Here is a 26,624-nt window from a genome sequence, read left to right as displayed (position 1 = left end):
CCTTATTCCTTTGTAGGTCTGGCTAAACTGGCAGAGTGAAACTATGAAGTTAACAGTCACACTCTGCAAAGTAGATTAAAATATACTTTGGGGTTTAAAACAACACATCATATGATGGAAATTTCTATATACTTTTGTTCTATGATCAACAGCTTAAGCCATTTTATATTTTTGTCACTTATTTTCAAGTCTAAAATTAGATTTGTTTCCTTGAACCTATAAACTGGAAGCATTTAGGCTAATTAACATTGAAGCTATGTAGGGATATATATTTATCTCCCAGTGAAGCAATAAACCAAAAGTTATTTGAGATGAAAAGCAAATAAATAAAAAAGCTTATCTGAGAATTCATTCCTCTGGTGGTTAAGCTTTCTTCTTCTTCTTCTTCTTCTTCTTCTTCTTCTTCTTCTTCTTCTTCTTCTTCTTCTTCTTCTTCTTCTTCTTCTTCTTCTTCCTCCTCCTCCTCCTCCTCTTCCTCCTCTTCTTCCTCCTCTTCTTCCTCCTCTTCTTCTTCCTCCTCCCCCTCTTCCTCCCCCTTGTTCCTCTTCCTCCTTCTCATTCCTCCTCCTTTCTTTCTTTTCCAGTCACGGTAAAGGAAATTTTACTTCTAACTTTAACTGTGTTGCCAAGTAGATTTGGAAAAGGATGTTTCTGTCCTGCATGTAGCAGCTGTGCTTACTGGTTTTATAATCTGTAATCTCTAATTGTGCTTCTATTTTAATGTCCGTGTGCCTGAAGCGCAGGGTTCTTTTCGACTGTTCAGACACAACTATTTAAAATTGAGAAGAGAGGTTCTGCCATAAGTATTCTCCTCATCTCTGAGGTTTTCTTCTCGATGTGATGAGGTGAAATACTTCTTCAAGCCTCCTGCAAGCTCTCCTTGCATTGCTTTGCTTATGTAAACTTTCAAATGCGCTGTAGATGGGCGAGCATGTAAAACTCTATACAGATTTTGTCTGACTTTGCATTATTGTTAAGTCAGCGAGGATCCTAATGGACCACAGAGGATGAGACAACAAGAATCAAATCAATAGATACAAAAGGCAGACTTGCATAAATTAGCACTCTAATAGGGAAAGATAAATATGTATTCTCGTTCATCTTTCAAGTCATACGCGCTATTGAGAAAGGGTCTAACAGATAGCACCCTGATTTATTTTCAGCTTTGTTCAAGGGTGCAGAAGTGGGAAGCTGCAAGTAAATTGAGCATTGAGGAGAGTGCTCTGAGCTGCTGGCATTAGATCGATGTATCAAATACAGTGTGTAGAACTCAGCATGATATGTCCACATGGGAGATTCTATTGTCAGTGTTCCTTATAGAAATATGAACACTCAACAGAGCTCTCTGGAGGGCCTGGCTCCATGACTAGAATGTGCCGTGGTGAAATGAGGCTCAGATCTTCACATTTGGATACTAGGAGGGAGCTATACCTTCATACCGAATCTACTGAGGAAACAGCGGGGAGGATTTTTCTGATATTGAATGGGGGGTCAGGGGGTGATGTTTCTAGAACCAGGGAAGTCACTGATCACCTGCTGAACTACATAGCAGTTTCAGTAACTATCACTACCAGCTCAACTCAAGGCCTGCATAGCGTATGATAACAAGGTGCTGCGTTCCCCAGCATCCCAGTTCTGTTGGGTGCCTTTCAGGGTACAGTGGCTTTAGCACAGATATCCTAAGTGCCAGGCTTCCAATCACAACGTGACTAGTGAACTCAGAACATCTGCTGTCACTTTGTCTATCCCTTCCATTACCTTGTTTGCACATCTATCCACCCCAAAGCAGCTGGGTATAGAAAGGGCTGCCAGCTAATCTTCATTGCCTTTGTATAAAAGGCAGAAAAGTGGGGCATGGATCTGCCATCTTACATGGGCAGCTTCCAGCCCTGGGTCATCTGAGTTGTTGGTTGATTCAGTGTAGGGCGGCAAGCTACGTGCTAATGGTTTTAAGCTGGCACTTCTCCAGAAATCTCACATACAGATGAGAGAACCCTGCTCCTCAGGGAGACTTTGGATGTCCTCTTTCATGATACTAGAATACTCTGGCTTGAGTAGCTATTTTTAAAGATGTGTATGAAATTCAGGGGGGATGGGTTGGCATTTTGGTTTTTGTTTTTTTTTTTTCCCTTTGATTTTACTTGGGGAAACTTTCACTATTCAGGGCGTCTTCTAGAAATTCTGTTGTAGGGAAAACACTATTTGTACTATTGTAAGGAAAAAAAATAATTAATTTGTCCATGTTGTTTTGATCCCAGTAAATGAAAAAGGAATAAAGAAAATCACGACTGCCAAGTATCAGCACTTCTTATCTCTTTCTTTGCATATTTTAAAAATAGATCTTTCCTTCGCTCCCTTCCATTATGCTTAACTGTGGCCAGCGCTTTATGGTCTTATTATATAGCTTGGTTTCATTAGGGCAATGAAAATGGTATTGAACAACAGCAATAATATAATGCAGGGAAACAGTTTGTAATTCAGTTGGAAATTGCTAATGCAGCAGACAGTCGATAACACAATCAGCTTGACTTTCGTAGGAAAACAGGAGTTCAATCTCTGCTCTCCTAGACACTCTTCTCAGAGGGCAGGGCTGTGGGAATGCCCACACACGCGCCCACACACACACACGCACACGCACACGCACGTGCACTGGGATGCCCCTGAAAAGGGAAGTCCTTTATGAATCAAATCTGGACTGCTACCTAAATTTCTGGGAAGCAACACTATGTAAGACTGAAATTCTCCCTGAAGGGTTTTCAAAGGAGATGTTACATACTTTGTAGTCTGAAGCCAACATCTGTATGGCAGGGTCCCTCAGAACACATCCACTTGTATATCTCACTATTGTCTTGGTGGAGAAGCAAGGTTCTAAGGTAATTGCACTGACTAGGGAGTATCAAGGGGAAATAAGCAGGCTCCCTGTTGGCGGACTTGCACCATGTGTGATTTGTGCATGCATGCACTTGTAAATCCTGGGGGCTAAGAGCATTAAGTATGAGTAGTGTCCAGAACAGAAAGGAGAGTAACCTGGGAAAAGGGTGAGGTGGAGGGAAGCAGGATATGTGTGTATGTGGTATAATGGCATTTTAATTTAAAAATTTTTTTTAAATTTAAAATAAAATAAAACTGTTATTTTAAAGACCTCTTACTGCTTTTTCTCTACTAGCTCAGTTGTGACAGTTGAGTCAAAAAGAATGTTAAAGTCACATTTGGGAGGAGCTCGGTGTACGTGGTAATTACGTAGCTGTGAACACAGTGCTGGGATTCCTATTTAGCCGTGCTTGAAGATGCTGTGTCCTAACTTACCAGTAAGAAAGCCAGGAGAGATATGTCCACTTTGGGGTGGTCTGATAAATTTTCTAGTCCTTCGAACCAGCGCAGTCTCCTCCAACACAGCCTCCTCCTATGGAGTATAACTTTTTAAGTACCCTGTCTGGGAATGACAGTATTTCATGTTTTCACTTACTTCTGAATATCATCAGCCATGAATTTCGGTTTGGTTTGGTTGGTTTAGCTTTTGATTTGTCTGACACAGGGTTTCTCTATGTAACCGTCCTGGAACTCATAGACCAGGCTGGCCTCGAACTCACAGAGATTCACCTGCCTCTGCTTCCCATGTACTGAGATTAAAGGCGTGCACCACCATGCCGGGCGATATCCATCTTCTTTAGACATAGTATATGTTGAAGCCACCACTCTGATTTGAAATGTTAACAAAGCTAAATTTGATGTTCTATTAGAAGTGATTCACACATAGAACTCTATGTTTCTAGCTTTAGTACCAGAAATATTTACTAAAATAAAACAAAAACACTATGTGCTCCTAGATGCCTTAAATTTTCCATTCACTTCCTCCGAGTGGGTTAGGATAGCTTGAAACTTTTGAAAATCCAACACTGTAAGGGGAAGTTACTTTGTTTTCCAGATCAAGAAGCATATTGCATGGCCTGTCAGCCAGGACAGGCCCTCATAGCTCACATGCGCCAGGTTGGGCTTGATGGTACCAACTGTGGATGCTGCCCTTCATCCATCCTGTGGAGTGTGGTTTTTTGGTACCCACCTGGTCAGCGTATGCGACATGATACTCTTACTAGTTATGGCTAGTATACCACCGGAACCAGCACTTTTAGGGACCATGACATTCTGCCTTTCTTATTGTCTTTGGGCATATCTTAGCTCTTTCCTATTGTGGATTTTGTTGGCGGATAAGGTATTTCCCCCTGCACTTGTAAATCTGATTCTCCAAAGTGCATCCCCTGCTTACTTGCACCCGATTTCTCTGAGGTAGGGTTGAAGGGTGTATTTTATATTTAATTTTTAGGGTAGACAAAAAAACCCCTACAGGTTCCTTTTAGCATATAAAAATGGGTTACGATTTTAATTAAGTATTTGGCATGTACGAGGTAGGAAGCAGATGTTGAATTAAAACGTCAACAAATGGAATTGGCCTTTTCTGTAAATAATTCGAATAGCGAGCTATAGTCATATTTATCGGATGTTGGGCATAGATTTCTGTGTGTTAAGTTCTTAGCAGCTAACACAGGTTTCATAAACGCATTTACTGTTTGTGACTGAGCTCATCAGTGCCCAGTTTGTGACTGGCCCTAGCTCACTTTTTTTTTGTTTGGTTTTGTTTTCTCTCTCATAGAAGAAAGAATGTGTTGAGTAGCAATAAAATGTTAATGTGCATGTGGTGGGGTTTTGGGGTCTGCGATTGTCCAGCTGAGTGCTGAGGAAAGCCAGTTGTGACCCTTTCTTCTCGAAGCTCCTGGCGCTGACTTGTCAGCCGGTATGGACTGCCCGTTATCACCATGTCATTTCACCAACCTTGTATCTCATGTCCTTTGAAACTCGGGGGCCTGGACAAGTGGCTTATTCAAAGCTTGTAGCAAGCTGTTCCAAAACTTCTGGGAGTTCAAGAGGAAGGTCACATTCTATTGCTTTGAACCACAGTTTTGAAAGTGTATCTTTGAAAGTCGTGTTTATTAAAATGAAGAGTTGGAGAAAAACACCAGCTAGCCTCAGTCACTGAGATAAACGGGATTCAGGTAGGGAGAGCTGTTATAGTACATGAGGATTCCCCAAAGTGCTTGGAGCTGTTTCTCAGAAATAAATCATGAACTGTTTGTCTCTTCACCTCCCCTTACATTTGCTTGGGATAGAGCAATCCGTTTCTTATTTTAAATGTTGGGTTATTCTTGCTTATAGCGTTCTGTGGCCCAGGCTATAAAAGTAAATATAGGAGTCAGCTGTATGAATGAATATCCTTTTAATAACTTCAGGGAATAAATAATAATAATAGTGCAAACCCACGTTTATGTGATGACCTATAGTACTCTGTTCCCCCGTTTTAAGCCACAGGCTATCTGCCAACATGTACATTAAATGGTAATTTCCTATGTTCTGATATTAAGAAGTACCTTGTGGTTTGTTGTGTTGCTAAGACACATTTACTATAAATTTTGAAGGGTGCTATCATATTCTATTTTAATTTGCAGGGTCAAGGAGGAGAAAATGGAGTAGTGACTTTTCTATAACACCTCCATTCGGTCTGTCTCTAAGAGAAAGCTCAGCTGAAACCTTAGGACAGCAAGGTTGCTGGGTGACAGCACAGTCGCTTTTGTAGTTCTGTAAGTTAAATTCAGAGGTGAAACTATCCTTGTTTAGGAAAATAGAGGGTCTTCTGTGTCTGGAACAGCTCATAGATTTTTAGGCAGCTCTGTATGCAGGGTGCTATTGTGTGTGCCAACAGTGGTTTAAGGCTACCCTCTTCCCTTTCCTCTCAGTCCCCTCTTCCCTAAGCATTTTCGGTCATTCTTTATTGCATCCATCAACTTACTACCCATTATTTCTTCTTATAGTCACCGATAGCATTATAATTTGTAACCACTCTACTTTCTTTTATGTTTAAGACCCAGTATTACCCAGGCTACTGTTACAAACTACAATAGATTTGACAAGTTAAGTAATAAAGTAACATTTATTTTCTGGAGGCAGAAGGTCTGATATCAAGACCCAGCAGGGTTGGTTAGGGATATCTAAATGGCTTATGATCAGCTCCCTTCTCAAGGAATCTTCCCATGACCAACAGAGGAGCCATCTGATACTCCCTGTTAAAAGGGTATTAATTCTATTGGATAAGGGCTCTGCCTTTACAACGCCTTTAACTTAATTATTCTCATAAAGACCCTGTCTCAAATACATTCATGTAGAGGTTTAGACCATCAATGTAAGTCATCTAGGCATGGAGATACATTAAGTGTATAATATAGCAAATATGGAAGGGGAAAAAAAAAACCCTGTGTCTTAAGTGGACTGCAGACCACGATGGGTGCTTTGTAACAGGTTGATACACTTCAAACTGCTGCTTGTTTTACAGACAGCATGCTCTGGTGGCGATAGTTTTAGGGAAGAGCTTAAGAAATCCCAAGATAAAAACTGGGGGGTGCCTGTTTACCTGCCGGCCTTCAAGGCAATGGCCTAGATTGCTGGGGGAGGTGTAGAAGGAGATGTTTCTAAACCTCCAGCATTGTGTCCTGGTGGAGACTAAGGACAATGGATTAATTCTGGCCCACAGTCCCAGAGATCGGAGTCACTGCCTGGTGGTGACTGGTAGGATGCTGGAGAGATTCGATTTCCTCTCCTCACTCTCGGTTAAGCCTCGGAGAGCCTGGATGCCAGGCAGCTTCTGTTCTCCACATCTCTCTGCACCGAAACCCTGCCAACCTCGGTCCTGACCTGAGCAGACAGGAGCCTCCAGACCCAAAGATCCTCTGGATTGCCAGCTTCTGGTTGCCGGGGACACAACTCAGAAGAGAACAGTGGTTGGCAGAGGCTGAAAGGAGTCTTGGGTGTTCCTGCCAGTGTGAGAGGCGGCTGCAGGGTTTTGTGAAGCAGACTGCTGAACCCTCTCAAATAGAGGCACCCAGTGCCGCTCAGCTGTGTAATTGGGATGGAAATGGGCCAATGAGAGGCAGCAGTTTGTGCTTAACCTTTTGGGAGTCTTGTTCCAGGAGACTTGGGGGGGGGGGACAACATTACAAATAATAAGCTTCTCTGCCTGATTTGTAATGAATTAGTAATAAACGGCCCAGTGCTGTACAAAAGTCTGCCGATTACAGAGCAGCCTCGGCTAAGAGCGCGGGACCACATCTTATTTTGATCAGCTGTAGCATAGCAAAGACATGTAATTATCATAATCTAACAATTAGCTTGGCATCACTTTCCAGTGTTTAATTACCCCGATAAATGGTAATTGAATAGAGGACTTAATGACAAGAGAGAAACTTTCATTCTGCCTTAGGTGCTTAAGTTGCCTCCTCGGCTAGGCATAATTTTCTAGCGTTGCTTGAACAACAGTCCTGATTATCATTTTCTCTTTTGCAGTCTGCCGTTATTTGGTTTCATGATCTTGACCTTTTTTTTATATATGTGTGCATATATATATATATATATATATAGTCCCTGTATGAAATTTCTAGAAGAGTTTATTGGTATGAGGTGTGTATACACACACACACACACACACACACACACACACACACACACACACACACAGGATCCAGAAGATCATTACATGCTTTACAAATCACCTTGTTTTCAGCTAAAGTTTCCCTCCTTTGGGCACCCATCAAAGTGTAGATACTCAGCCAGTGGTTGGGGTTACTGACAATAGATGCTGCAGCATCAAGGAGATGGGTGGATAAAAGACTGATAGGCACACCCAGCCTCCCCCCCGCCCCCAAACCTACCCATTTCCTTTGGATGGATTCAATACTTTTTATGACGACAGTGAACATCTAATTTCTTGACATTCCAAATTTTGTCTCCTTTCCCTTCTTAACCTGATTCCTAGTCAGATTTTTATGCAGCTACTCAAAGGTCTTAAGTGGTCCACGAACCTCGCCACCTCTTGCACACCATCTCGCCTAGTGAAGACATGGACCTGTGTTCTACAAACTGAAGTTCTCTATGAGCTGATATTACTATTGTCACTCCTTGGCACGCACGTTCCCTTTTGGCTGATATGGGTCAAAGTAAAAAATAGGCCTAAAACGTAGATAGTTTTCCTTTCTTCCTGCCTGTTATGTCTTGCTTGCTTAGCCATGAATTCATATAGACCAATTCCACATGAATTCATATAGGCCAATTCCACATAGACCCTGGAGAATTCAGTTATTGGAAACCAGAGTGTTCTAGGGCTGAGAAGATAACTTTCACAAAGTTACCATCAGCTCAGGTATCTCACTTAACATTTATCAAGTAGTTAAAAAGCATCAAATCACTATTTTCCACAACGCTCTCCTTGAGTTGGTGACAAAAGAAGAGGGAACGAAGAGTGGCCTAGAATTGTGCCAGAGACTACCATCCCACAGCGGATAGAGTGGCATGCTTAGAAGTGAGCAGCTTGGTGGGTGGTTTATTGGTCTGACAGACTCCCACGTACCATGATGCTAACCAAGTCATTCAGTCTGTTCCTCCGACTTTGGCTGTATAAGCTACTTGGTGATTTTTTTTTCTGGACCTACTCTTAGTCAATCTGTATATATGCATCAGGGATTCTGCCCCATGTACTTAAGAGGCCCTAAAACTCCAGATGGCTTAGAGCCTGCTCCCCAGCTTTGTGAGACTCTCCTGGGCAGCAGATGGAGTGAGAAAGAGTCTATTCTGCATTGTAAACGTGACCCACGTTAAGACCACACTGAGTGCCAGATGTTAATTCTTTATTTTTGTTTCAAAATCCCCGTTTGAAAACTATTTGACATGATCTGTGATGTGTCCGCCCTGTTAGGGCTCTGCTTGGTTAACAGGCTGACTTGGCCCCGCTGACATTGACATACTCTGGCTCCCTGCCTCAGGCTTCACTCGGGGCTTAAAAGCAATTAGACTGTCACCCAAAATACCCGGTCCCTTCCTAGAGAAGAGTCTTGTTTAGGTCTTGCCCATTTAATGCTTTGTTTCCTTTGGAGCTCCTCTGTCAAGCTAATAAAACAAAACTCCAAATGAGTTAAAACTCGGGAACAGAGAACATTTTGTGTGTCTTATGTCTGAAGCAGGTGCTGGTCACCGGGAATATAATTTTTCTTTTTTTAAATTTCAGACTAATGTGCCTAATATTAGACTAGCCACAAACTAGAGCTGTTTAAGATTCATACCTACCATTTGGTATGGGTAACTGATATCAGACATGGGACTTTAAAACGCACACACATAGCACTGAGAGAGAAAATCCAAAGTCACAAGTTAGTGTATTGCAATGCTGATGGATTCTTAGTATCCGGCCAGGAATATTGTATCTTATTAATATTACCAACAATTAATGAGAGTGGCCATGCCACAGAGCTCCTCACTAACAAAGCATGCACATCAGTGGATTCTGTTTGGCATTTTCATGAATGGATCAACACAGCCCTTAAATCTGGAAAGCAAATATTTCATCAGCACCTTACACGTCATGGGATGAAAAGGTATACGATGTAGCAGAAGCTGTTAGCACATGTAGCGCATATATATGCAGCTTACTCTGGACTGAATGTCATCTGCAAAAGAGTAAGGAGGACTTGCATATCCCTGAGATGCGCATGGAAGCAAGTTTTTCCTCTGCTTTGTGAGTCACCACTTCTCTCAGAAGAATTGGGAGTTGATGCTGGTACATTGCTGAGCGTGAAAGAGGGACACAGCCCAGTGCTGTCCATTACTACGGTCATCATCAGCTTCAACCCATCTGGTTGTGCTGAAACTATCTACAGGTCAAACGCTGAGAACCTGGTGTGAAAGTGGATTACCAACACACCCCAAAGAGTCCCCCGTTTTAGCCCAGAAGAGAGGGGGAAAGTTTAAAATTAGCAAAACAAATATTTGTTCAGCCCTCGGTGCTGCCACCACCGCCATTTATCTGTGCCAAGTTTCACTTGCTGTTTATATTTCATGCTTTAACCTCTGCAGGAAAAAAGAAAAAAGAACATCTTCAGATTTAGGGTAGGGACCATAAGGCTTGCATTCTGCGCCCCGAGAAAGAGCAGAAGGAGCCAGGGGGAGGCATGTTATGCAACAGGACTGCTGCTCTGCCCATTGCACAGAAGCACAGTAAAACACAGAAGCTTGCGTCTCTGACGGGGGGGGGGGGGGTGGGGGCCCATCAGGTCCTTTTGGGACGAATGAGAAATTCTTCTGGCTAACAGACACATCTTATTCTGTAGTTAGACTTTAAAATCAGAACTAGTGGAATTGAAAGGCAGCCGCTGTAGAGACGTACTTGCTCTAGACTGGGTTTAAAATTCGAGAGGAACCCTGAGCTGATAAATTTGCTTAATCTTCGATCATAAATCATATCCTTCTTTTGCATCTCAGTTCCAGAACATAATCCATTAGGTCGCCCCGTAATTAAGGAAGTGACAGCGCAGTCCTCTTCAAATAGGAATCACCTCCTGACATGTTAAAATACATCTAAAATGTAGTCGTCAGCCATCCGATTGGAGAGAGATAACATTTTCATTGTGGAATTCTTTGAGACACTACCCGAAGCGGGAAAAAGGGTGCCCCGAAGCTCCCTAACTTCTGACGGCACTGTCTCATTTCAATGATGCCGTTTCTGTACTTAGGGAGGGGAACCACTTCACTCAGGAGCCGCCTGATAAAATACCTCACTACGTATTTCCCTGGAAGCAGGCTCTCTGCTGTGCCAGCAACATATGCTAAAGGCCAATTTAGAATGTTTTAAATAGGCACCGTCCCCTTCCTTTTCCAGCTACTAAAATGAAATGCATTTGGGCTCCAGCAAAGGAGGATGGATCGAGAGCGAGCGGGGCATGCTACAGGAGAATGGGGCTGGAGGGATACTGTGCCTCTGCAGCACTGTATCCTAGAGCCCAGGATGCTGCCTGCCTCTTTTTTGTCTCTGTTTGCTCTCTCTTATCTGTCAAGATCCACAACACCGGGGCATATGGTCGAGGAGGAGGAAAGGTCAGTGAGGAAACAGCGCCCACTGACAAACGACAGCTGCGCCAGATCTATTTGCTTTAACAAAGAGTCACCAAAGGACAGGGTTAAGTTAAGAACTCCGCTGATAAAGAACCCAAAATCTCAAGGACTAGATGTTGCAGTACTCAGTGGCCCAGAGTGGAAAAGAAAGTGGTCAATAGGACAGAGATGCTATACCTCAAGCTGACTGGTGCCATACAATGATGCTCCAGTTCATATCTCAGTACACATTTGAGGGCACATTATTGAGAACTCAATGGAGGGACAGTCGTTGTGTCTTGTCTACATTTGATTTGAGTTTTGAGATTCAAGTCATGATTGACTTCTAACTGCACAGGTTAGCTAAGGGAAGAGATATTAACACTGGCTTTAAATTGGTGGTCAGGATTAAATTTGGCCATGTGTTGAAAAGTCAGCAGCCAAATTCTGTGAGACATATCCTCTCAAATGAATTTGGAGGTGTACGTCCCAGGTCTCCCTTCCTTCCTTCCTTGCTTCCATGGTCACTTTGCCTTTCCTTTAACCAGTAGGGTAGCTTCCATTTTCTCTAGCTTCCATCAAGTATATAATTGATAATTTATTATAATTGATAAATTACTCTGGGTATTGGGGATGATTAAAGGGGTTTAAATTTTGTGCTGAATTTTATTCTTTTTTTTTAAAGATTTATTTATTTTATTTATATGAGTTACACTGTTGCTGTCTTCAGACACACCAGTAGAGGGCATCGGATCTGTGAGCTACCATGTGGTTGCGGGGAATTGAACTCAGGACCTCTGGAAGAGCAGTCAGTGCTCTTAACCGCTGAGCCATCTCTCCAGCTCCAAATCTTATTCTTAGTCAAATGAAATGGACCTTTTGTGATACAGCTGACATCAATCCTCAACCAACCTACTGCTCCATTTTGCTAGATGTGTGAAATATATCTCTGCTGTAGAATATTATTGTATGTTGTGTAGAACAACGAGCTGCCACGTTGTTCGACACAACATACAATACAGCCTGCTCCCAGGGAGGAACAGGGGTCATCTTTCTAGATGTGTGAGATGTTTCTGGCTCCTGAGATGTTTACACTGTGAGAACAGTTACGACGGTGTTTTCTGCAGATGAAATCTCCTTACTAAGTCTGTTGAGTGTTCATGCTACTGTGCTATGAACCGGAGATAATTTAGTGGAAGAAGAACGACTGCGGTCTTATGGGTGGGCTGCCAGATAGTATAGTTCCTAACCAGATACAAGGATCTCAAAGGCCACTGCGGGACACAGTGGTAAAATTAGAGGAAGTAAAAAAAAAAGAGGAGACATTTGCAGGGAAAGTTCTAGACCATTGGCTAACCTGTTAACGAGGTGGCTAGGTGCCCCGGGGCATCTGTAAATATTGGCATGCAAAGTCTTTCTAGAATCTTTCTAGATGTGTATTTCTGCTTTGATGTGAGCTCAAGCTCAGGAAAGCTGTTTCCTGGTGGAGAAAGATCCCTTTATGTGAATGGCTGCTGGGCCTGAGAGTGCTTCTTTCTGGGAAAGACGAGAATGTGCAGGAGTTAAGGGCTTCCCCTCAGCTGCTGGCTTAGGATTTTGGAGTCAAGTGAGTAGGCAGGGAGGAGAAGCAGGGCTTGACTTCTATTGGTAGCACCGTGAAGTGAACTGGTACCCACACTTCTAAGAGGCTGCCATTGTAAGAAGGGAAGCTGCTGTAACTGTGGAGCTGTCCCACTGTGAGGCCCTCGTGGTTACAAAGATGCTTCAGAACATGTATGACTTGGGTTCTGATTTTAGCCCCACTACCTATATACTGTGAAACATGAAGCTAAGAGGATAATGTCCTCTCTGGATGTTGCCCCTGATTGTTAATGTAAACATGTTCTAACTACTCATTCTAGTTGTTTTGAGTATTTCATAGTATATGTATCTCATAGATGTAGAACACACGCAAATCTCGAGGACAGCAAATGCTTGTTATGTCAGTGAATGGAAAAGAGGACTGGAACCCCAACAAGAATTGTCTCTCTAGGGACTGTGAAGCAGACCTATGGACATGGCGTTAGCAATTTAATCTCTTAGGAAATGCTAGCTCCCAGGTCACTTTCCCCTCTACCTTTTACTAGCTAGGAAATTGGGTATGTCATGTGATTCCCTAAACTCCGTTTCTTTGCCTTTGAATGGATATAACAACAGTGGGGATCCTGTGGTGCTGTGATGAATGTTAACTGAAATAATGAATGTCACACAGAGAGTGCTCAGTGTTAAGTCATGCTCGTGAGTTTCTTCCCAGTGAGAAAGCCATGACCACTTTGTATCCAATCGGGAGGGCTTGGTATAAAATAAGGATATCTCATGCTGTCTTTCTCTTTTATACTTGAGCACATTATACAATAACTTTCATGTATTTCAGTTAGTAATTGTTTGTGTATACACACACACACGCACATCTTATTCTTTGACATGCAGTAGTAGACAAACTTGTGCAAATGAAAGATTTGTAACCAGACAGACAAGCCTATAATCCTATCACGCAGGAGGCAGACACAAGAGGTTTAGGAGTTCAAGGCCATTCTTGGCAACAGAGCAGATTCTAGCATAGCCTCAGCCACCTAACACCCTTGTCTGAAAAGACAGACAAGCAAGGAACTGAAGCAGAAGTGTGAATTGACTATGATAGATTATTGTCTTCGGATATTGATCGGAGAGTAGGAATATTAGTCTGTAGAAGAATCACATGTTTAAAATAGAACCCTCAGTAATGTAAGCATCTCACATAAAAGCACACTATCCCCTGAAGGGAATACCAGTCAACCCAGTGTGGAGTGGGTTTTCAGTTCCATAGTTTTGCTTCCTTAAGATTCTAGTAACATGGACAGGGACAAAGATGGAAAAGATGAACTGAGCCTGAAATAATAATAGTAATAATAATAATAACAACAACGTGACAACGTGGTTTTTAATTGTAGAATAACAGAATTACAGAATAAAGGAATAACAGGGTGTGCCCAGGTAGCTACAGTTTTCATTTTCAATTTAAGCACTTTCACATGCTAGTCAAGCTAGCATGAATGACACTTAGGGAGAGGAAAAAAAACTTCCCCCTTGAATGTCTTTAAAATCTGTAATAATAATATAATAGTATAAAGTGCATCTGGGCATCGCCTTCTGCTGCAGTTCTTGTCTGGCGTTCGTCCAATGCTGTCAGGCTACTCTTGAGTGGTGATGATTCATAGCCCAGCACCTTTTATCTGAACACTGCAATGTCTTTTCTTTGTACTTAAGCAGTGATGTTACCTTGATGTTCAGAAATCTTTTAAAAGCAAGTCTTCCCTTGTGTCTTGACAAATCATTGTCCACCAGTAATGAAGAAGAGGGAAATGCGCGAGCATTCTAAACACAAAGAAATAAACACGTATGGCGTATGGCTCTCTTTGCAAGAAGTGGCCCACGAGAGAGGATTCTCATTGAAATGCAGATCCTCTGATGAAACCTCAGGGTTTTCTTCCTATGCCTCCTCCTCCTCCTCCTCCTCCTCCTCCTCCTCCTCCTCTGAGACTTGAGGGTCCTTGGGAGGCCAGCAGGACAGATTCTCATTGTTATCCTATCTTATTCATTGGGAAACTGAGGCTCTGGATGATGTATGACGTCATCAGATCCGAGTCTTAAAGCCAGTTCTGCCCACTCAATGAGTAGAACCATCACTTTCCCCTTTAAACAATGCTGTCTCTCCAAAGGGAATCTTTGTCAGAGAGTATTTAGCATTGAGGAGAAAAGTAGTCTTATTTCTCCCAGGTTGAACATTAGTTCCTAAGTGCTGAAAGTCTCATGAGTGGGTCCTACATTTTAAGAACTCATTGGGAAACTGGGGGGCGTGGGAGGATCCTGGAATGAGAAGGAGTCTGGGAATCATCCCAGAGATAACCAAAGGGACGAGGATTTTCACGTGTGGGGAAAGCGAAAGGAGAATCCAGAGACTGCTGACATCTCGGAATGTTTTATAGACTACCTTGCAGAAGAAGAATTAGATTCGCCCTTTGTAACTCCAGGCAGCAGAAGTCGGATCAGTGGGTAGGAATTACACAGAAGCAGATTTATGCTCAATACAGGAAGAAAGTTTCTAACATTTAGAGATGTCCAAAAATGGAATTGACCCGCTCATCATCACTGGGAAGTGTTCATGTGAGACTGACTGTCCGGCATGAAGATTATGGCACTTTATGAGTGTTGTATTTCAGCAGGAACACAGTTTTATGGTGAACCTTTCTGAGGGCTTAGGGAAGAATTTCCTCAGGAGCTAAAAACAAAAGCTTTTTTTTTTTTTTTTTTTTTTTTTTTTTTGTATGCTTTCCTGCCGCCATGACTTTAGGCTGAGAAAGATTTACCCATATGATTCCTGATTCCCACTTCAGTATGTCCTGTGAAATACATTTCAGCTGTTTGGAAGAAGTCATTAATTAAAACAGAGAAGCCATAGTTTTATAAAGTTAAACTGAAGCGGGATTTGGTACTCGCAGGGGTGATGTGTGTGTGTGTGTGTGTGTGTGTGTGTGTGTGTATGTATGTATGTATGTAAAATGTTTCAAATCAGGCTATAAATCCTAAGCGTTCAGTGAAGACTTTTCATACAAAATGTTTGATCTCCAAAGTTATTGAAGGATACAAGTGTAGATTCCGAGCAGAAACACCTCCCGGTATGAATTACCGTGTTCTTTCCTTCTGTTTCCAACAGATTCCAGAGGGGTGACTACCACATTGATGTCTGTATCAATGACTACCTGGATGTTTTCTGCCCTCACTATGAGGACTCTGTCCCAGAAGACAAGACTGAGCGCTACGTCCTGTACATGGTGAATTTTGATGGGTACAGTGCCTGCGACCACACGTCCAAAGGGTTCAAGAGATGGGAATGTAACCGGCCTCACTCCCCAAACGGACCGCTGAAGTTCTCGGAAAAATTCCAGCTCTTCACTCCCTTTTCTTTAGGATTTGAATTCAGGCCAGGCCGAGAGTATTTCTACATCTGTGAGTACCTGGAGATTTATTACGTTGTGGGGCAGCTGCAAAACTCTTGACTGATTTCTTCTTCTTTTTTTTAAACCTGTGTTTTGGAGAATTGCACAGCTGGACTCTGTGTTACAGATGTCTCCTTGTGAACACATACATCATGATCCCTAGATACATTAGCTGGGAATTGAGAGCCCAAATTAGATTAAAGCAACGGCACCTCTTCCTCTATGAAACCCCGTGTCAGCCTGTGCAGTGAACCACTGCCGACATTTATTTCTTTTAAATGAAAATTGCCAGGACTATTTTTCTTTTTTTAAATCTTGGAGAAAGGGGAAAAAAAAAAGATTCCTGGAAATAAAAAAAAACTGAAGGAAATAATTAAATTTACATAACTTGGAGTCATTGCTTTCTTATTCAGGTGTCAGCAACATCCTTTCTTTCAGCCAGGCACAGTTTAAGTGGAGAAAGGCCTAGCTCCTGCAAATGTCAGCATGCTGACGATAAATACTTGCTTTGCACCAAGGAGAGCAGACAGTGATTAGGAGCAGCTGTGTCTTTAGACAGGCAAGTGTGAAGAAGTATCTAGGAGGAGTTCCAGGGGAACTGGTCTCTCACCTGTGAGCATTGTGTGACTGTCCCGAGAGCGCTCTAAATGGTCTCAGCAGACCAGACCGCATTAATCACAGTGCCAAGGCCTGGTTTATTCTCCATCCCAAGCAGTCTTACTCTTTCAGATGTGACACTGGCATGAATTAGTCCTGAATGCTGCTCAGACTTCACTCTGCATGAGATACCTGGGGGACTGGTTGTCATACAGATGTGAACCGGTCTGAGGTCTGAAGTAGAACTTCAGATTAGGCGTGCATAAACTTCTCAGGAAGTGTTCATGTTGCTGGCCCATGGACCACACATTGAGTAACAGAGTTCTAGATGATACCAACTGTTAGGCCTCTTGGCCCATGGTAGACCTACAGTAGGCATAGCTGGACCTTTTTAGTATCGAATGTATTTAATAGTTTAGCCTTCCCCATGTAGTTCACTATTGGACATGAAAACTTGTTTGTTTACGGCACATTTATGGAACTGCTCATATTGGCTCTGAAATGGGTGTGTGTGTGAGATGGAGACACTTCCTGTTTTTTTTTTTTTTTTTTTTTTTTTTTTTTTTTAGTAAGGGGCAGACTTGTGAAGAGGCAATTCAGGTAAAAATGACTAGAAGGGCCAGCAGGGACTCAGGAAGACCTGAGGTTTAACCGGCCTCAGGAATCGGCAAGTGTTGTTGCTCTGTCTGTGTGGAAATCCACCTGATACCACTCTAAATGCTTGGCATCCTTCTACATCAGCTCGCCAGACAAACAAGATAGAGAACATTCCTGTTTCTCTGACTCAGTTCTTCCATCCAAATGTCTCCACCCACACGGTTCAGATCCACTGAGGTTTCTAGCTCCCCTCCGTCTTCAGAAAACAGAATTTTTATAGCAAGTCGGATTTTGCCGTCGCCACCTCTCTCTCTCTCTCTCTCTCTCTCTCTCTCTCTTATATTAGGGTTGAATTTAAAAAGGAAATTGAACAGTACCAGTTTTATTATTCCGGTACATACTTCAGTTGTTAGTCATGAGAAAACACGTAAAAAGCCTTGATACCATCTCACATTAAGTCCATAAAAATAAGAGGAGGAAAATTGAGTCTTGCAGACGCAGGAAACCCTGGCATCCACTGACCCCTGATTTTCCCAGCCTCTCTGAGATCCCCCTTTCTGAAAGAATCCTATTCAGCAAAGGAGGGAAAGGAACGAGAAGGCGTTCAGTGGCAGGACAGCTTCAATTTCATTAATTCTCCCACTGCGAGATGCTGTGCTACAAGGGGGAGTTATTTTCAGAACCAATATCTTATTGAGTTTTTGGACTTAAAAACCAACAAAAGCAGAAGCCGAAAATAAAGAGAGAACACCAAGATGGGGCACACTCACCCGATAACTGGATGATTGCATGATTATTAGAAGTTTTAGAATCCACTGAGGTTCATAAGCAAGACAGTATTCACAGACACTGTATGCTTACGACTAGGTTCTCCTCATTTGTGGTTAAATTCAATATTTCGCTAAAGATCATTATGTGTCTTCTATAACATTCATTTAACAGAGTCATTTAACTGTCAAGGGCTCCTGTCAAAGTAATTGTTCCAAAATGCTTCAAAATATCAAGAGCTTTTTTGCTGTTCGGCTGAGTTTAACTTAAATTACTTTTTTTTTTTAAATGAAAGGTAAAATAGCACAAAATTAAGCAGCGAAGAATTGATGTTCATTTCCAAGAAGCACAGTGGCCTGGTGTTCAATTAAATGGAATTTTCAACCATGTTTTCAATCCACAATAGCATCCCTCCCTGTCTACCCCATGGTGAAAGCCTACCCTGTCTCTCACTGCTGAGACCAACGGAGGAGCTAGTGTGATGTGTCTCTTAGCGTGTTTCATGGGCTCTGCTCATAATTAAAGCACAGGATTCTTGGGGGAGAATTGGCCCTCAGTTGAATCGCCTTTCTCCTCAGATGTGTGGGAAGAGCAGAGTGATTGGGAAATGGCTTTTTTTTTTCTTCTTTTCACACTTCTTAACGCCCATCTCAGAAACAAGCTAAACTGCCTAATAGTCGAAATTATAGAAAGTTGTGAGGACAAGGGGCAGAGTCTTGGGGTTCCTCACCTCATCTCACTTCTGCAGATCCAGGAACAGGAAGACTGACAGCCTAGTGTCTGTCTCCCTTTAGGTTAGGTAGGCATTTCATAGCACAGGTACCAAGACTCAGACAGGATACAAACCAGAGAGTTCTTATGAATATCCTCTTCATTTAGACAAGAACTTTTTTTTTCTTTATAATTTCTTTGCAAACTGTAACTGTTGACTCTGTCTTCTATGAAGTGTCTGATTTACCTCTGAGACAAAGTATCCTTAGCTGTTCCAGCCCCTTTGTTCATCCTGAGTGAGCGCTTCTCTGTTACCATTGCTCTTTCACCTGGGAGCAGCTGCAGGTTGGAGTAGCTGCAGGTCGTTGTCGTGTATTTTGGCTGCTCCCGATTCTGACTGACATCCTCAAGTTGCGTTTCTATCATTAGTAATAGATTCTCAGAACTGCCACTCAGCTAACTAAGGTTAAAGTCATTCATATAGACTTCATACCAGGCGTGGTCAACCCCTTGCCCATGGCCCTAATACATCCCATGACATCAGTGGCTATAAAAGTTACATATTTAGTAGACCACAACTTTGAATCTGAATGTTGAAAGGATACACTTTTAATGAGGAACTAGAAATTTTAGAAATTAAAAAAATACCTTAAAGATGTTCCTCACAAATATTAACCTATAGAGAAACGTTTAGACCAACTTTTTCTGCTCTCATATCTAAATGAGATAAAAGAAATCACTAAAATAAGGACATTAAGTTATTTTTCAAAGTCCATAGAAATACTGATTTGAAGGCACCCTTTTGCTGGGGGGGGGGGGGAGACAGTGATTACCTGGCCCTTCTGTTGCTGTAATGAGCTATTTGAACTTGACTAAATCATCTAATATCGCTGGAGTTCCGAGTCTACATCTGTAGAATACGTGGCTGAAATGAATGATCTCAGAAATCACTTGGAACTTTAATATCCTCATGTTATTAATTTTTATCTGAGGTCTGCCGCTTCAGCTCAGAGATAACATCTGTGCGATGGCCCAGCGCTGGCGCCTAGTAGGTATCAAGAAACAACACCCAAGGGGAGATGAGAAAACACGCAGGGTGGATAGCTGTGCTGGGGTCCTGCTCTGTGACACTGCTGTCTCTGTTCCTCTAGTGTGGTGGGCTCCTTGGGAGACCACTGCTCCCAGCACTGCTGCCCCCCAACCCTAGCACATCTGAGCTCGCCCGCCGGAGCTCCATGGCTGTGTGCTTCCTTTTCCCATGCCCATCCTCTCTGATCTCCCTGCAGCAGCCTCTCTGTCCTCCACCCTAATCTGTGTGGCTAGGCAGCATACCCAGTGCTGAGGTTTGGACACCCCAGTGTCCCCTTCTTTCTTACATGTCCTTTTTCCTCATTTCTTTTAGAGATGTGTTGAGGAATGTCTTTATCAGAAAGGCTAAATTCAAAATATAAATGTAACACTTTCTTTATCATTCTCTACCTTCTTACTGTCTTGTGCAATTATTTTCCTCAGGCACTCATCACTCCTGACATTAAATATTTATGATTTATTGTTCATAGCTGTTTCTGCCCTGTGGCATGCATTATATTGTTTGTCATGGAGAACATGTTCAATAACTAGGAGTAAATAGTGCTTACAGAGCATATATTCTGTTCTAAGGACTGTTCTGGGGAACTTTGTCATTATAATGGCTCTGTGATATAGTGTTCTTCTTTGCCCTCCACATGTGTGTGTATCTGTGTGCGTATGCCTGTGCCTATCTGTGTGTGGTGTGTGCATGTGTGAGTACATGTGTGTGTATTGTATGTGTGTATGTGTGTGCATGTGTGTTGTATATATAGAAGCTGAGACAAAGGTCAGATCATATGAAAAAGGTCCATGTAGGTACAAAGTAACTAATGGAGAAGAAATTGGGGCCTAGGCCAGAAGAAATGGAAAGATGAAATCTAAGGCCTCATGTACTTCGAAAGGAAGAGTATACGTTTCTATTTTTAAAAGGTTGAAAATGGGCTCTGGAGATGACTCGGTGGATAAAGTACTTGCCAGACAACTGTGAGGCCTTGTATTTGGATCCTTAGAACCCATATGAGTGTTGGGCAGGTGTGCTGGCTTACCTGTCACCTCTGCACACAGAAAGCAGAGACACGTATGCATCTTAAGCTCTCCAAAGGATGCTTTCCCATCTCTAGAAGATAGACTATTAGCTCTGTCACTCTAGGTCACTTCTAAAGCTAGAAGAGATGCATTTTCTAAGACAAAAGTCCAGACTTGGCTGCACATACAGTACACAGTGTCCAAACTGAGTTATGACTATCCACGTGACCCCGAAGTGAATCTTAATGAACAGCTTATGATAGATAAGCCCCATTTCCTGAAAATGACAGTTAAAAGCAGAGGGTGGTGGCCTTTGCTACATCTAATTCATCCCTGGACACATTCTATGCATGGGCACATTTCCCATAAATCCACAGTATATCGTTCCTTGACTGCAACGTCACCGTCAATATCCTATGTGTTTTACTAGTTTGTAGCTCTGTCTTAGGCTGCAAGACAATTCTGATATGCCCCCACACAGTTTGTTTTGTTTGCAAAATAGCCTACATTCCTAAGATGTGGTTTCTCATAAGGACCCAGATTCTCTCCCGAAACATTGCACAGCGTGGTTGTTGAACAACCTTTTATAGGTAGGAGAATACTTAGAAAGCCAGAGCATTAATATAAAGGGGAAACTACTTCCCTTGCCAGTTGGCTCCAAAGGCTTTTTTGTAGGTAAATTGTTTGGGACTCCAAGAATAATTTCCTATGGAAATGTTTATAAAATCAGGTGAGGGCTCAGTCATACAAGAGAATCCACTTAGCCATGATACTGATGGAACCAAAAAAAAGTGTATTTTCAAAGAGACATGGTAGAAAGCAGCACACCTAGAAGAGCTGCCCAGTAAATAAAACCTGAATGAATATGTGTCATAATAGCTTACCCCATACAGGGAAAAGATTAATTTTAAAACCTTTGTGTGGCAATATTTGTATGGCATGCTCTGTAGCAGCTCAGTTGCTTGGCAGTATTTTTAATTCTGTAGAAATAACATGGCATCAAAGAAGAGTAGAGTGTGGCTTAAATTTTTTTTTGTTGCTAAATTGTATGAACTCTGGTTACTGCCACCTTGGGCTTGGGTCTTCCTATTCTCCTAAAGATTTATTTACTCCTTTGTTTATTTCTTTGTTTTGCTTTTTTTGTTGTTTTTTGTTTGTTTGTTTGTTTGTTTTTGTTTGTTTGTTTTCTGAGACAAGGTTTCTTTCTCTGTGTAGTTCTGGCTGTCCTAGAACTCACTCTGTAGATCAGGCTGATCTCAAACTCTCAGAGCTCCACCTGCCTCAGTGTTGGGATTAAAGGTGCACACTACCATCTTATGTATAGGAGTATTTTGTCTGTGTCTGTATGCAGTGCCCTCAGAAGTCAGAAGAGGGCGCCGGCTTCCTGGGAACTAGAGTTACAGACAGCTGTGAGCGACTAGGTACTAGGAATTGAACCCAGGTCCTCTGGAAAAGCAACCACTGTTCTTAACCACTGAGCCAGCTTTCCAGCCCACCCACCCCCCTTCCTATTGTCCTAAATGCTAGTGTGTCGATGGGGACCTTGTCTAACCTTACCAAGCTTCCCTTTTCTGCATCTGTAAAACGGGTTTAAGAATAAGAGTTCTTCATCATGGTCTTTCTTATTCCTTAGATTTGGGGAATGAACTGTCTGTTAAAGAATGACCTGCCAAACGGGTGTATTTAATACTCCTTGTCCAAAATGACTTGCAGCCTTTGAAATAAGAAACTGGATTTGCAGTGGCTTCCATTGGTTAATCTACATTAAGAATTATTTGGCTTTTGGAAGTCTACACCAATCCACCTTTTTCATGCATTTTCTTATTGACATTGAAAAACTTGAAAGTAGCACAATTATTGGAGCGGGAGATAATATTTTTTTAACCATACACACTATTTTATTCTCTCGGGAGAGGTAACTGGGAAATACTATGTATTTTCTTTTAACTAATATCTCTATACTTGTTTAGCTTGTTCAGTGTGAGTGTACATGCATATGTGTAAACATACATTTTGTCTTTGTTATTGGCTTTTTTTCATTGGGCTCTTTTGGCATTATTTTCTTTAGCAGCAACTGTTCCAAGATTCAAGGTGTTCATAACAGAAACTTCCAGTAGAACTCTTACCAAAAACTAGATCACTTCCTCAATTTTTGTTTTGTCTTTTTAAGATGATATCTCAGAGAATGGTATTTGTAGACCTATTTATGTTAACACAAGAAAGTCAACGGGATTGTTAGAACACTGACAGATTTTAATATTTCCTAGAGAATAAATAAAAAATTAGCTTTTTAGAGTTTTGTTTCATTTTTAGAATAGAAAGTGACCATTTTTTTGTCCATTTTTTGGACAGCAGACATTTTTTCAGTGGTAGCATTAGTTTCCTCTCTGATAATAGTCATTTTTATTCTCTTTGTATACTTTACAGGTCTCTTATGAGCCTACAAGATTGTGCCTTTTCATTTAAAGAATGAGTTTAGAGAATTGTTTCTGGTTCAAGATGTCCCTGGCCATCTTACAGGAAAACATGAATGGATTCAAGAGTCCTTAAGTGAAAGTTAAATAAACAACCTGTAAGAAGATGTTTGGGGACCTCTGAATATTTTTTTCTGTGCTAATTGTAATTTGCTCTTATGGAAACAATTTTTTATCACCAGATGCTGTGTCAACCTTCTGAATGAGTGTGTGTGGTGGTCTCAGCCACTCTGGACCATGAGTAGAGTATCTAGGCTTCTTGGTGGCTTCTCTCCACAGTTCAGGTGGCCCTAGTGAGACCAAGAGGGGAAGCAAGTGATAGGACCACAGGGTGGTTTTCAGGACTCCCTCCATTATTGTTTTTAACCTTTTCACACCATTGCTGCATCAAATGTTATGTTAAAAAACGTTTATATCAAAAAGAGATGTTAAGTTAGAGTTTTAAAAAGAGATGTTAAGGAGGAGAGGAGAGGAAGAAGGCTGCTGAATGGATGTTAAAAAAAAAACCGAGAAAGTAATGCCAGCCTGTGGACATGGGAGCTGGTGTGAATGTAGCTGCTCCATACATGTTGACATGGAGAGCATCCTGGAACTTTGCAAAGGGACCCCTGACAACTCTTGAGTAACTGGGACTTGATGGGAGGGAACTCATGGTACCAACCCCAAGGATCCAAAGACTCCTGAGCAGACTTCCTGTTGTCTGCGTTTTGCAAAGGCTGACGTCCTTTTGAGAACGTAGAATGCCATTATGAGATGGAGACAGCGTGTGGAGTTCTGATCTCCTGAGGGACAGAAAGGAATTATGGCACTTACTCGCCCTTTAGGTCCTCCTACCATGCTTCGAATAAACACCAAAAGGGAAACAAATTAAAAGATTGTTCCTTCTTTCTCCTGCCCTCAGCCCAATGTCAAATGTGGCCACATGTCCAGAAATAACTCGCTATGTCAATTGCATAATCTCACAGAGAACCAGCAGTTCTCTTGTAAGCCTGGAATGCATTCATCTGGGCTCAGAGTTAACCAAACACCGTTCGGTGGGCTCCTGCATTTTATGTACATGTGGTGTTACATAGAACAGATGCCAGGAGAAATGGAAATACCGCACCAGTGACACTTGGAATAACAGTGTTTATATTTCATTGACTTTGGGTTGTCAGCGTACTGTTCTGTGCTTCCCTTAGTAAGTCACTAAGACAAGCGGACTTCAGTGAGGTGACGTCTAAGTGCCATTTGTTATGAACTGCACGAACATGAATACATCAAATGCACAGCCAGTTGCTGGGGGGGGGGGGAGGGCATTGAATCCTTTCTAGTATAGAGAACCCCAATCTTTTCCATGAGAGAGACACACACAATGAAAGTTGACTGAATGCAGCTCGTGTGGGCATAATGGGGCTGTGGTCTTTCATCAGAACCCCCGCCCCCCCCCCGCCATTTCTGCAGTCTTCTCACTCATCTCTCCTTGCTCTATTTTAACAGAATGGTCTTGTAACTCTTGGTTTGAAAGTTGTCATACAGCCTCGCAGCAGGCTTATATTATCTACAGAGTTCTTTATGAAGAAATATAAATCACCACAAATGAGACTTTTCACAGCCAGATATATGTAGAAATCTGTGTCAGTGCTTTCCTGGCTGGCTAAAAAATAACTCTAGGCTCTGAGGTTTCCTCACAACTCATCCCGCTCCCTACCCTTTTGGGAAGCAATTCTCAAAACTTGAGATTTATGGTCCAGAGAGATGATAGTGGCTATAAAGTTTTCTATTTTCCCTTTTCTTTAATATTAATGCAGAGAACGGGGCATTATCGTTCATTATTTTAGATCGTGAGTATCCCGTGAGTTTGAAATACAGTTCCTGGAGATGCGACTCACCTCTGCTTAATAGGGGAAACATGTGGACTTTGGCAACAGCCTGTTTTTCCCATTAAATATCTTTATGTAGATTGCATAAAATCCACATTAGGAACAAAATCTTAATATAAATGCAATATCCAGGCTTAGTTTAAAATTTTAAAATCTTTACAAAATATTAATTCCTTCTGAGCCCCAAAAGTAAAATATCATGGAATTGGAGAACAGCCAACCTGTCTATTATTGTTAGAAATTGTGATGATAATATCTTTTCATTTTATTTTATTATTTCCACCGATGCACAGTGTTTCTGACCAGCTTTATCTACATCACTGTAAGCTGAGTTTCACTCTGCAGTTAGCAGCATCCCTTTAGCATGTAAATCCTTTAAAAGCAAATAACATGCTCTGGGTAATTTAAAATAACGAAGGTGCATTGCTTCAACTCACCCACTTCTATTACCTTCCAAACCAGGGTTCTAAGCCAGATTTGCCTCACCTGGTTCTTTTGGAAAATTTTAAAAGTTAATTTTCTACCAAGGTAAAGAATTGTTCCCGATTCTTACTGAAGTTAGAACTGATGGATTGCATCTATACAATGGTGCTTTTTGCTTTGACCTTTTCTGTGGTCCCCACCATTTTAAAAATTCTTGCTTCTCTGTTTTAGGTGGAATTTTAAGAAACAGATTTGAAAGAGCTTAAGTTGGAGACCCTCAAACATGTTGTTTGTTGACAGAGTGCTTGAAGGTCTTGCTGGGAGAGAGTGAGTTCAGCCATGTCTCAGACTGTGTGGTGGATCCCGGACTAAATTAGATAAAGCGGAGTTCAACCTTTTGCTGAAAGCTTACTCTGCCCTGACTAATGATTATTCCCCTAGGTGCAATTATAGTGATTTAGCATCTATTGCGTGTACAGTGTTCAGTGGTTCCAAGCACTGTGTGTATTCCTGGCCATCAAATCCCCATCTGTGCAGTAGGTGATATTCTTGTTCCCAGTGCTAATGCTCAGAGAGCTGGGAAGTGCGAAGCCCTGGCTTATAGCTCGCCTCCAGGTCTGTTTTATCTGTGCATTTCATCATTTATAACAGTTGATTGTTTGCTTCGAGTAACTGAACCCAGGGCCTCACCGTTGCTAGGCAAGCATTTTATCCCTGAGCTGTACCCCCAGCCTCATAATAAGTTTTTTTTGTTGTTTTTTTTTTTAAAGTCAAAGTCAGATTTCAAACATGGACAGATCCCCTCCTCTCCAGATTTGAGGGCAATGTCTGTTTTTGTTTGTTTGTTTGTTTGTTTGTTTTTGTTTTGTTTTGTTTTGGTTTGGTTTTGGTTTTTGGTTTTTCGAGACAGGGTTTCTCTGTGTAGCCCTGGCTGTCCTGGAACTCACTCTGTAGACCAGGCAGGCCTCGAACTCAGAAATCCGCCTGCCTCTGCCTCCCGAGTGCTGGGATTAAAGGTGTGAGCCACCAGGCCTGGCGGCAATGCCTGTTTTAAAAATATCAAAAGTAAAACATTTAGGAAATTTTCCTCTTACCTTGTTACCGAGAGTCACATTCTAAAATGC

At 41.9% G+C, this 26,624-nt stretch overlaps 1 protein-coding gene across 5 annotated transcripts in view; it reads left to right on the top strand.

The window, feature by feature from the left end:
- Window positions 1–26,624, top strand: part of Efna5 (ephrin A5) — a 278,361-nt gene that overhangs the window by 214,492 nt on the left and 37,245 nt on the right. For all 5 annotated transcript variants that reach the window (NM_010109.3, NM_207654.2, XM_006523598.4 and 2 more), the window contains exon 2: window positions 15,692–15,984. In NM_010109.3, coding sequence (NP_034239.1) covers window positions 15,692–15,984 — 293 coding nt within the window. The remainder of the gene's footprint in view (window positions 1–15,691; window positions 15,985–26,624) is intronic.

Source organism: Mus musculus, chromosome 17 (genome assembly GCF_000001635.26).
Source record: "Mus musculus strain C57BL/6J chromosome 17, GRCm38.p6 C57BL/6J".
Lineage (NCBI taxonomy): Eukaryota > Metazoa > Chordata > Mammalia > Rodentia > Muridae > Mus > Mus musculus.
The sequence above is the reverse complement of the archived record's forward strand: the minus strand, read 5'-3'. Positions and strand labels throughout refer to the sequence as shown.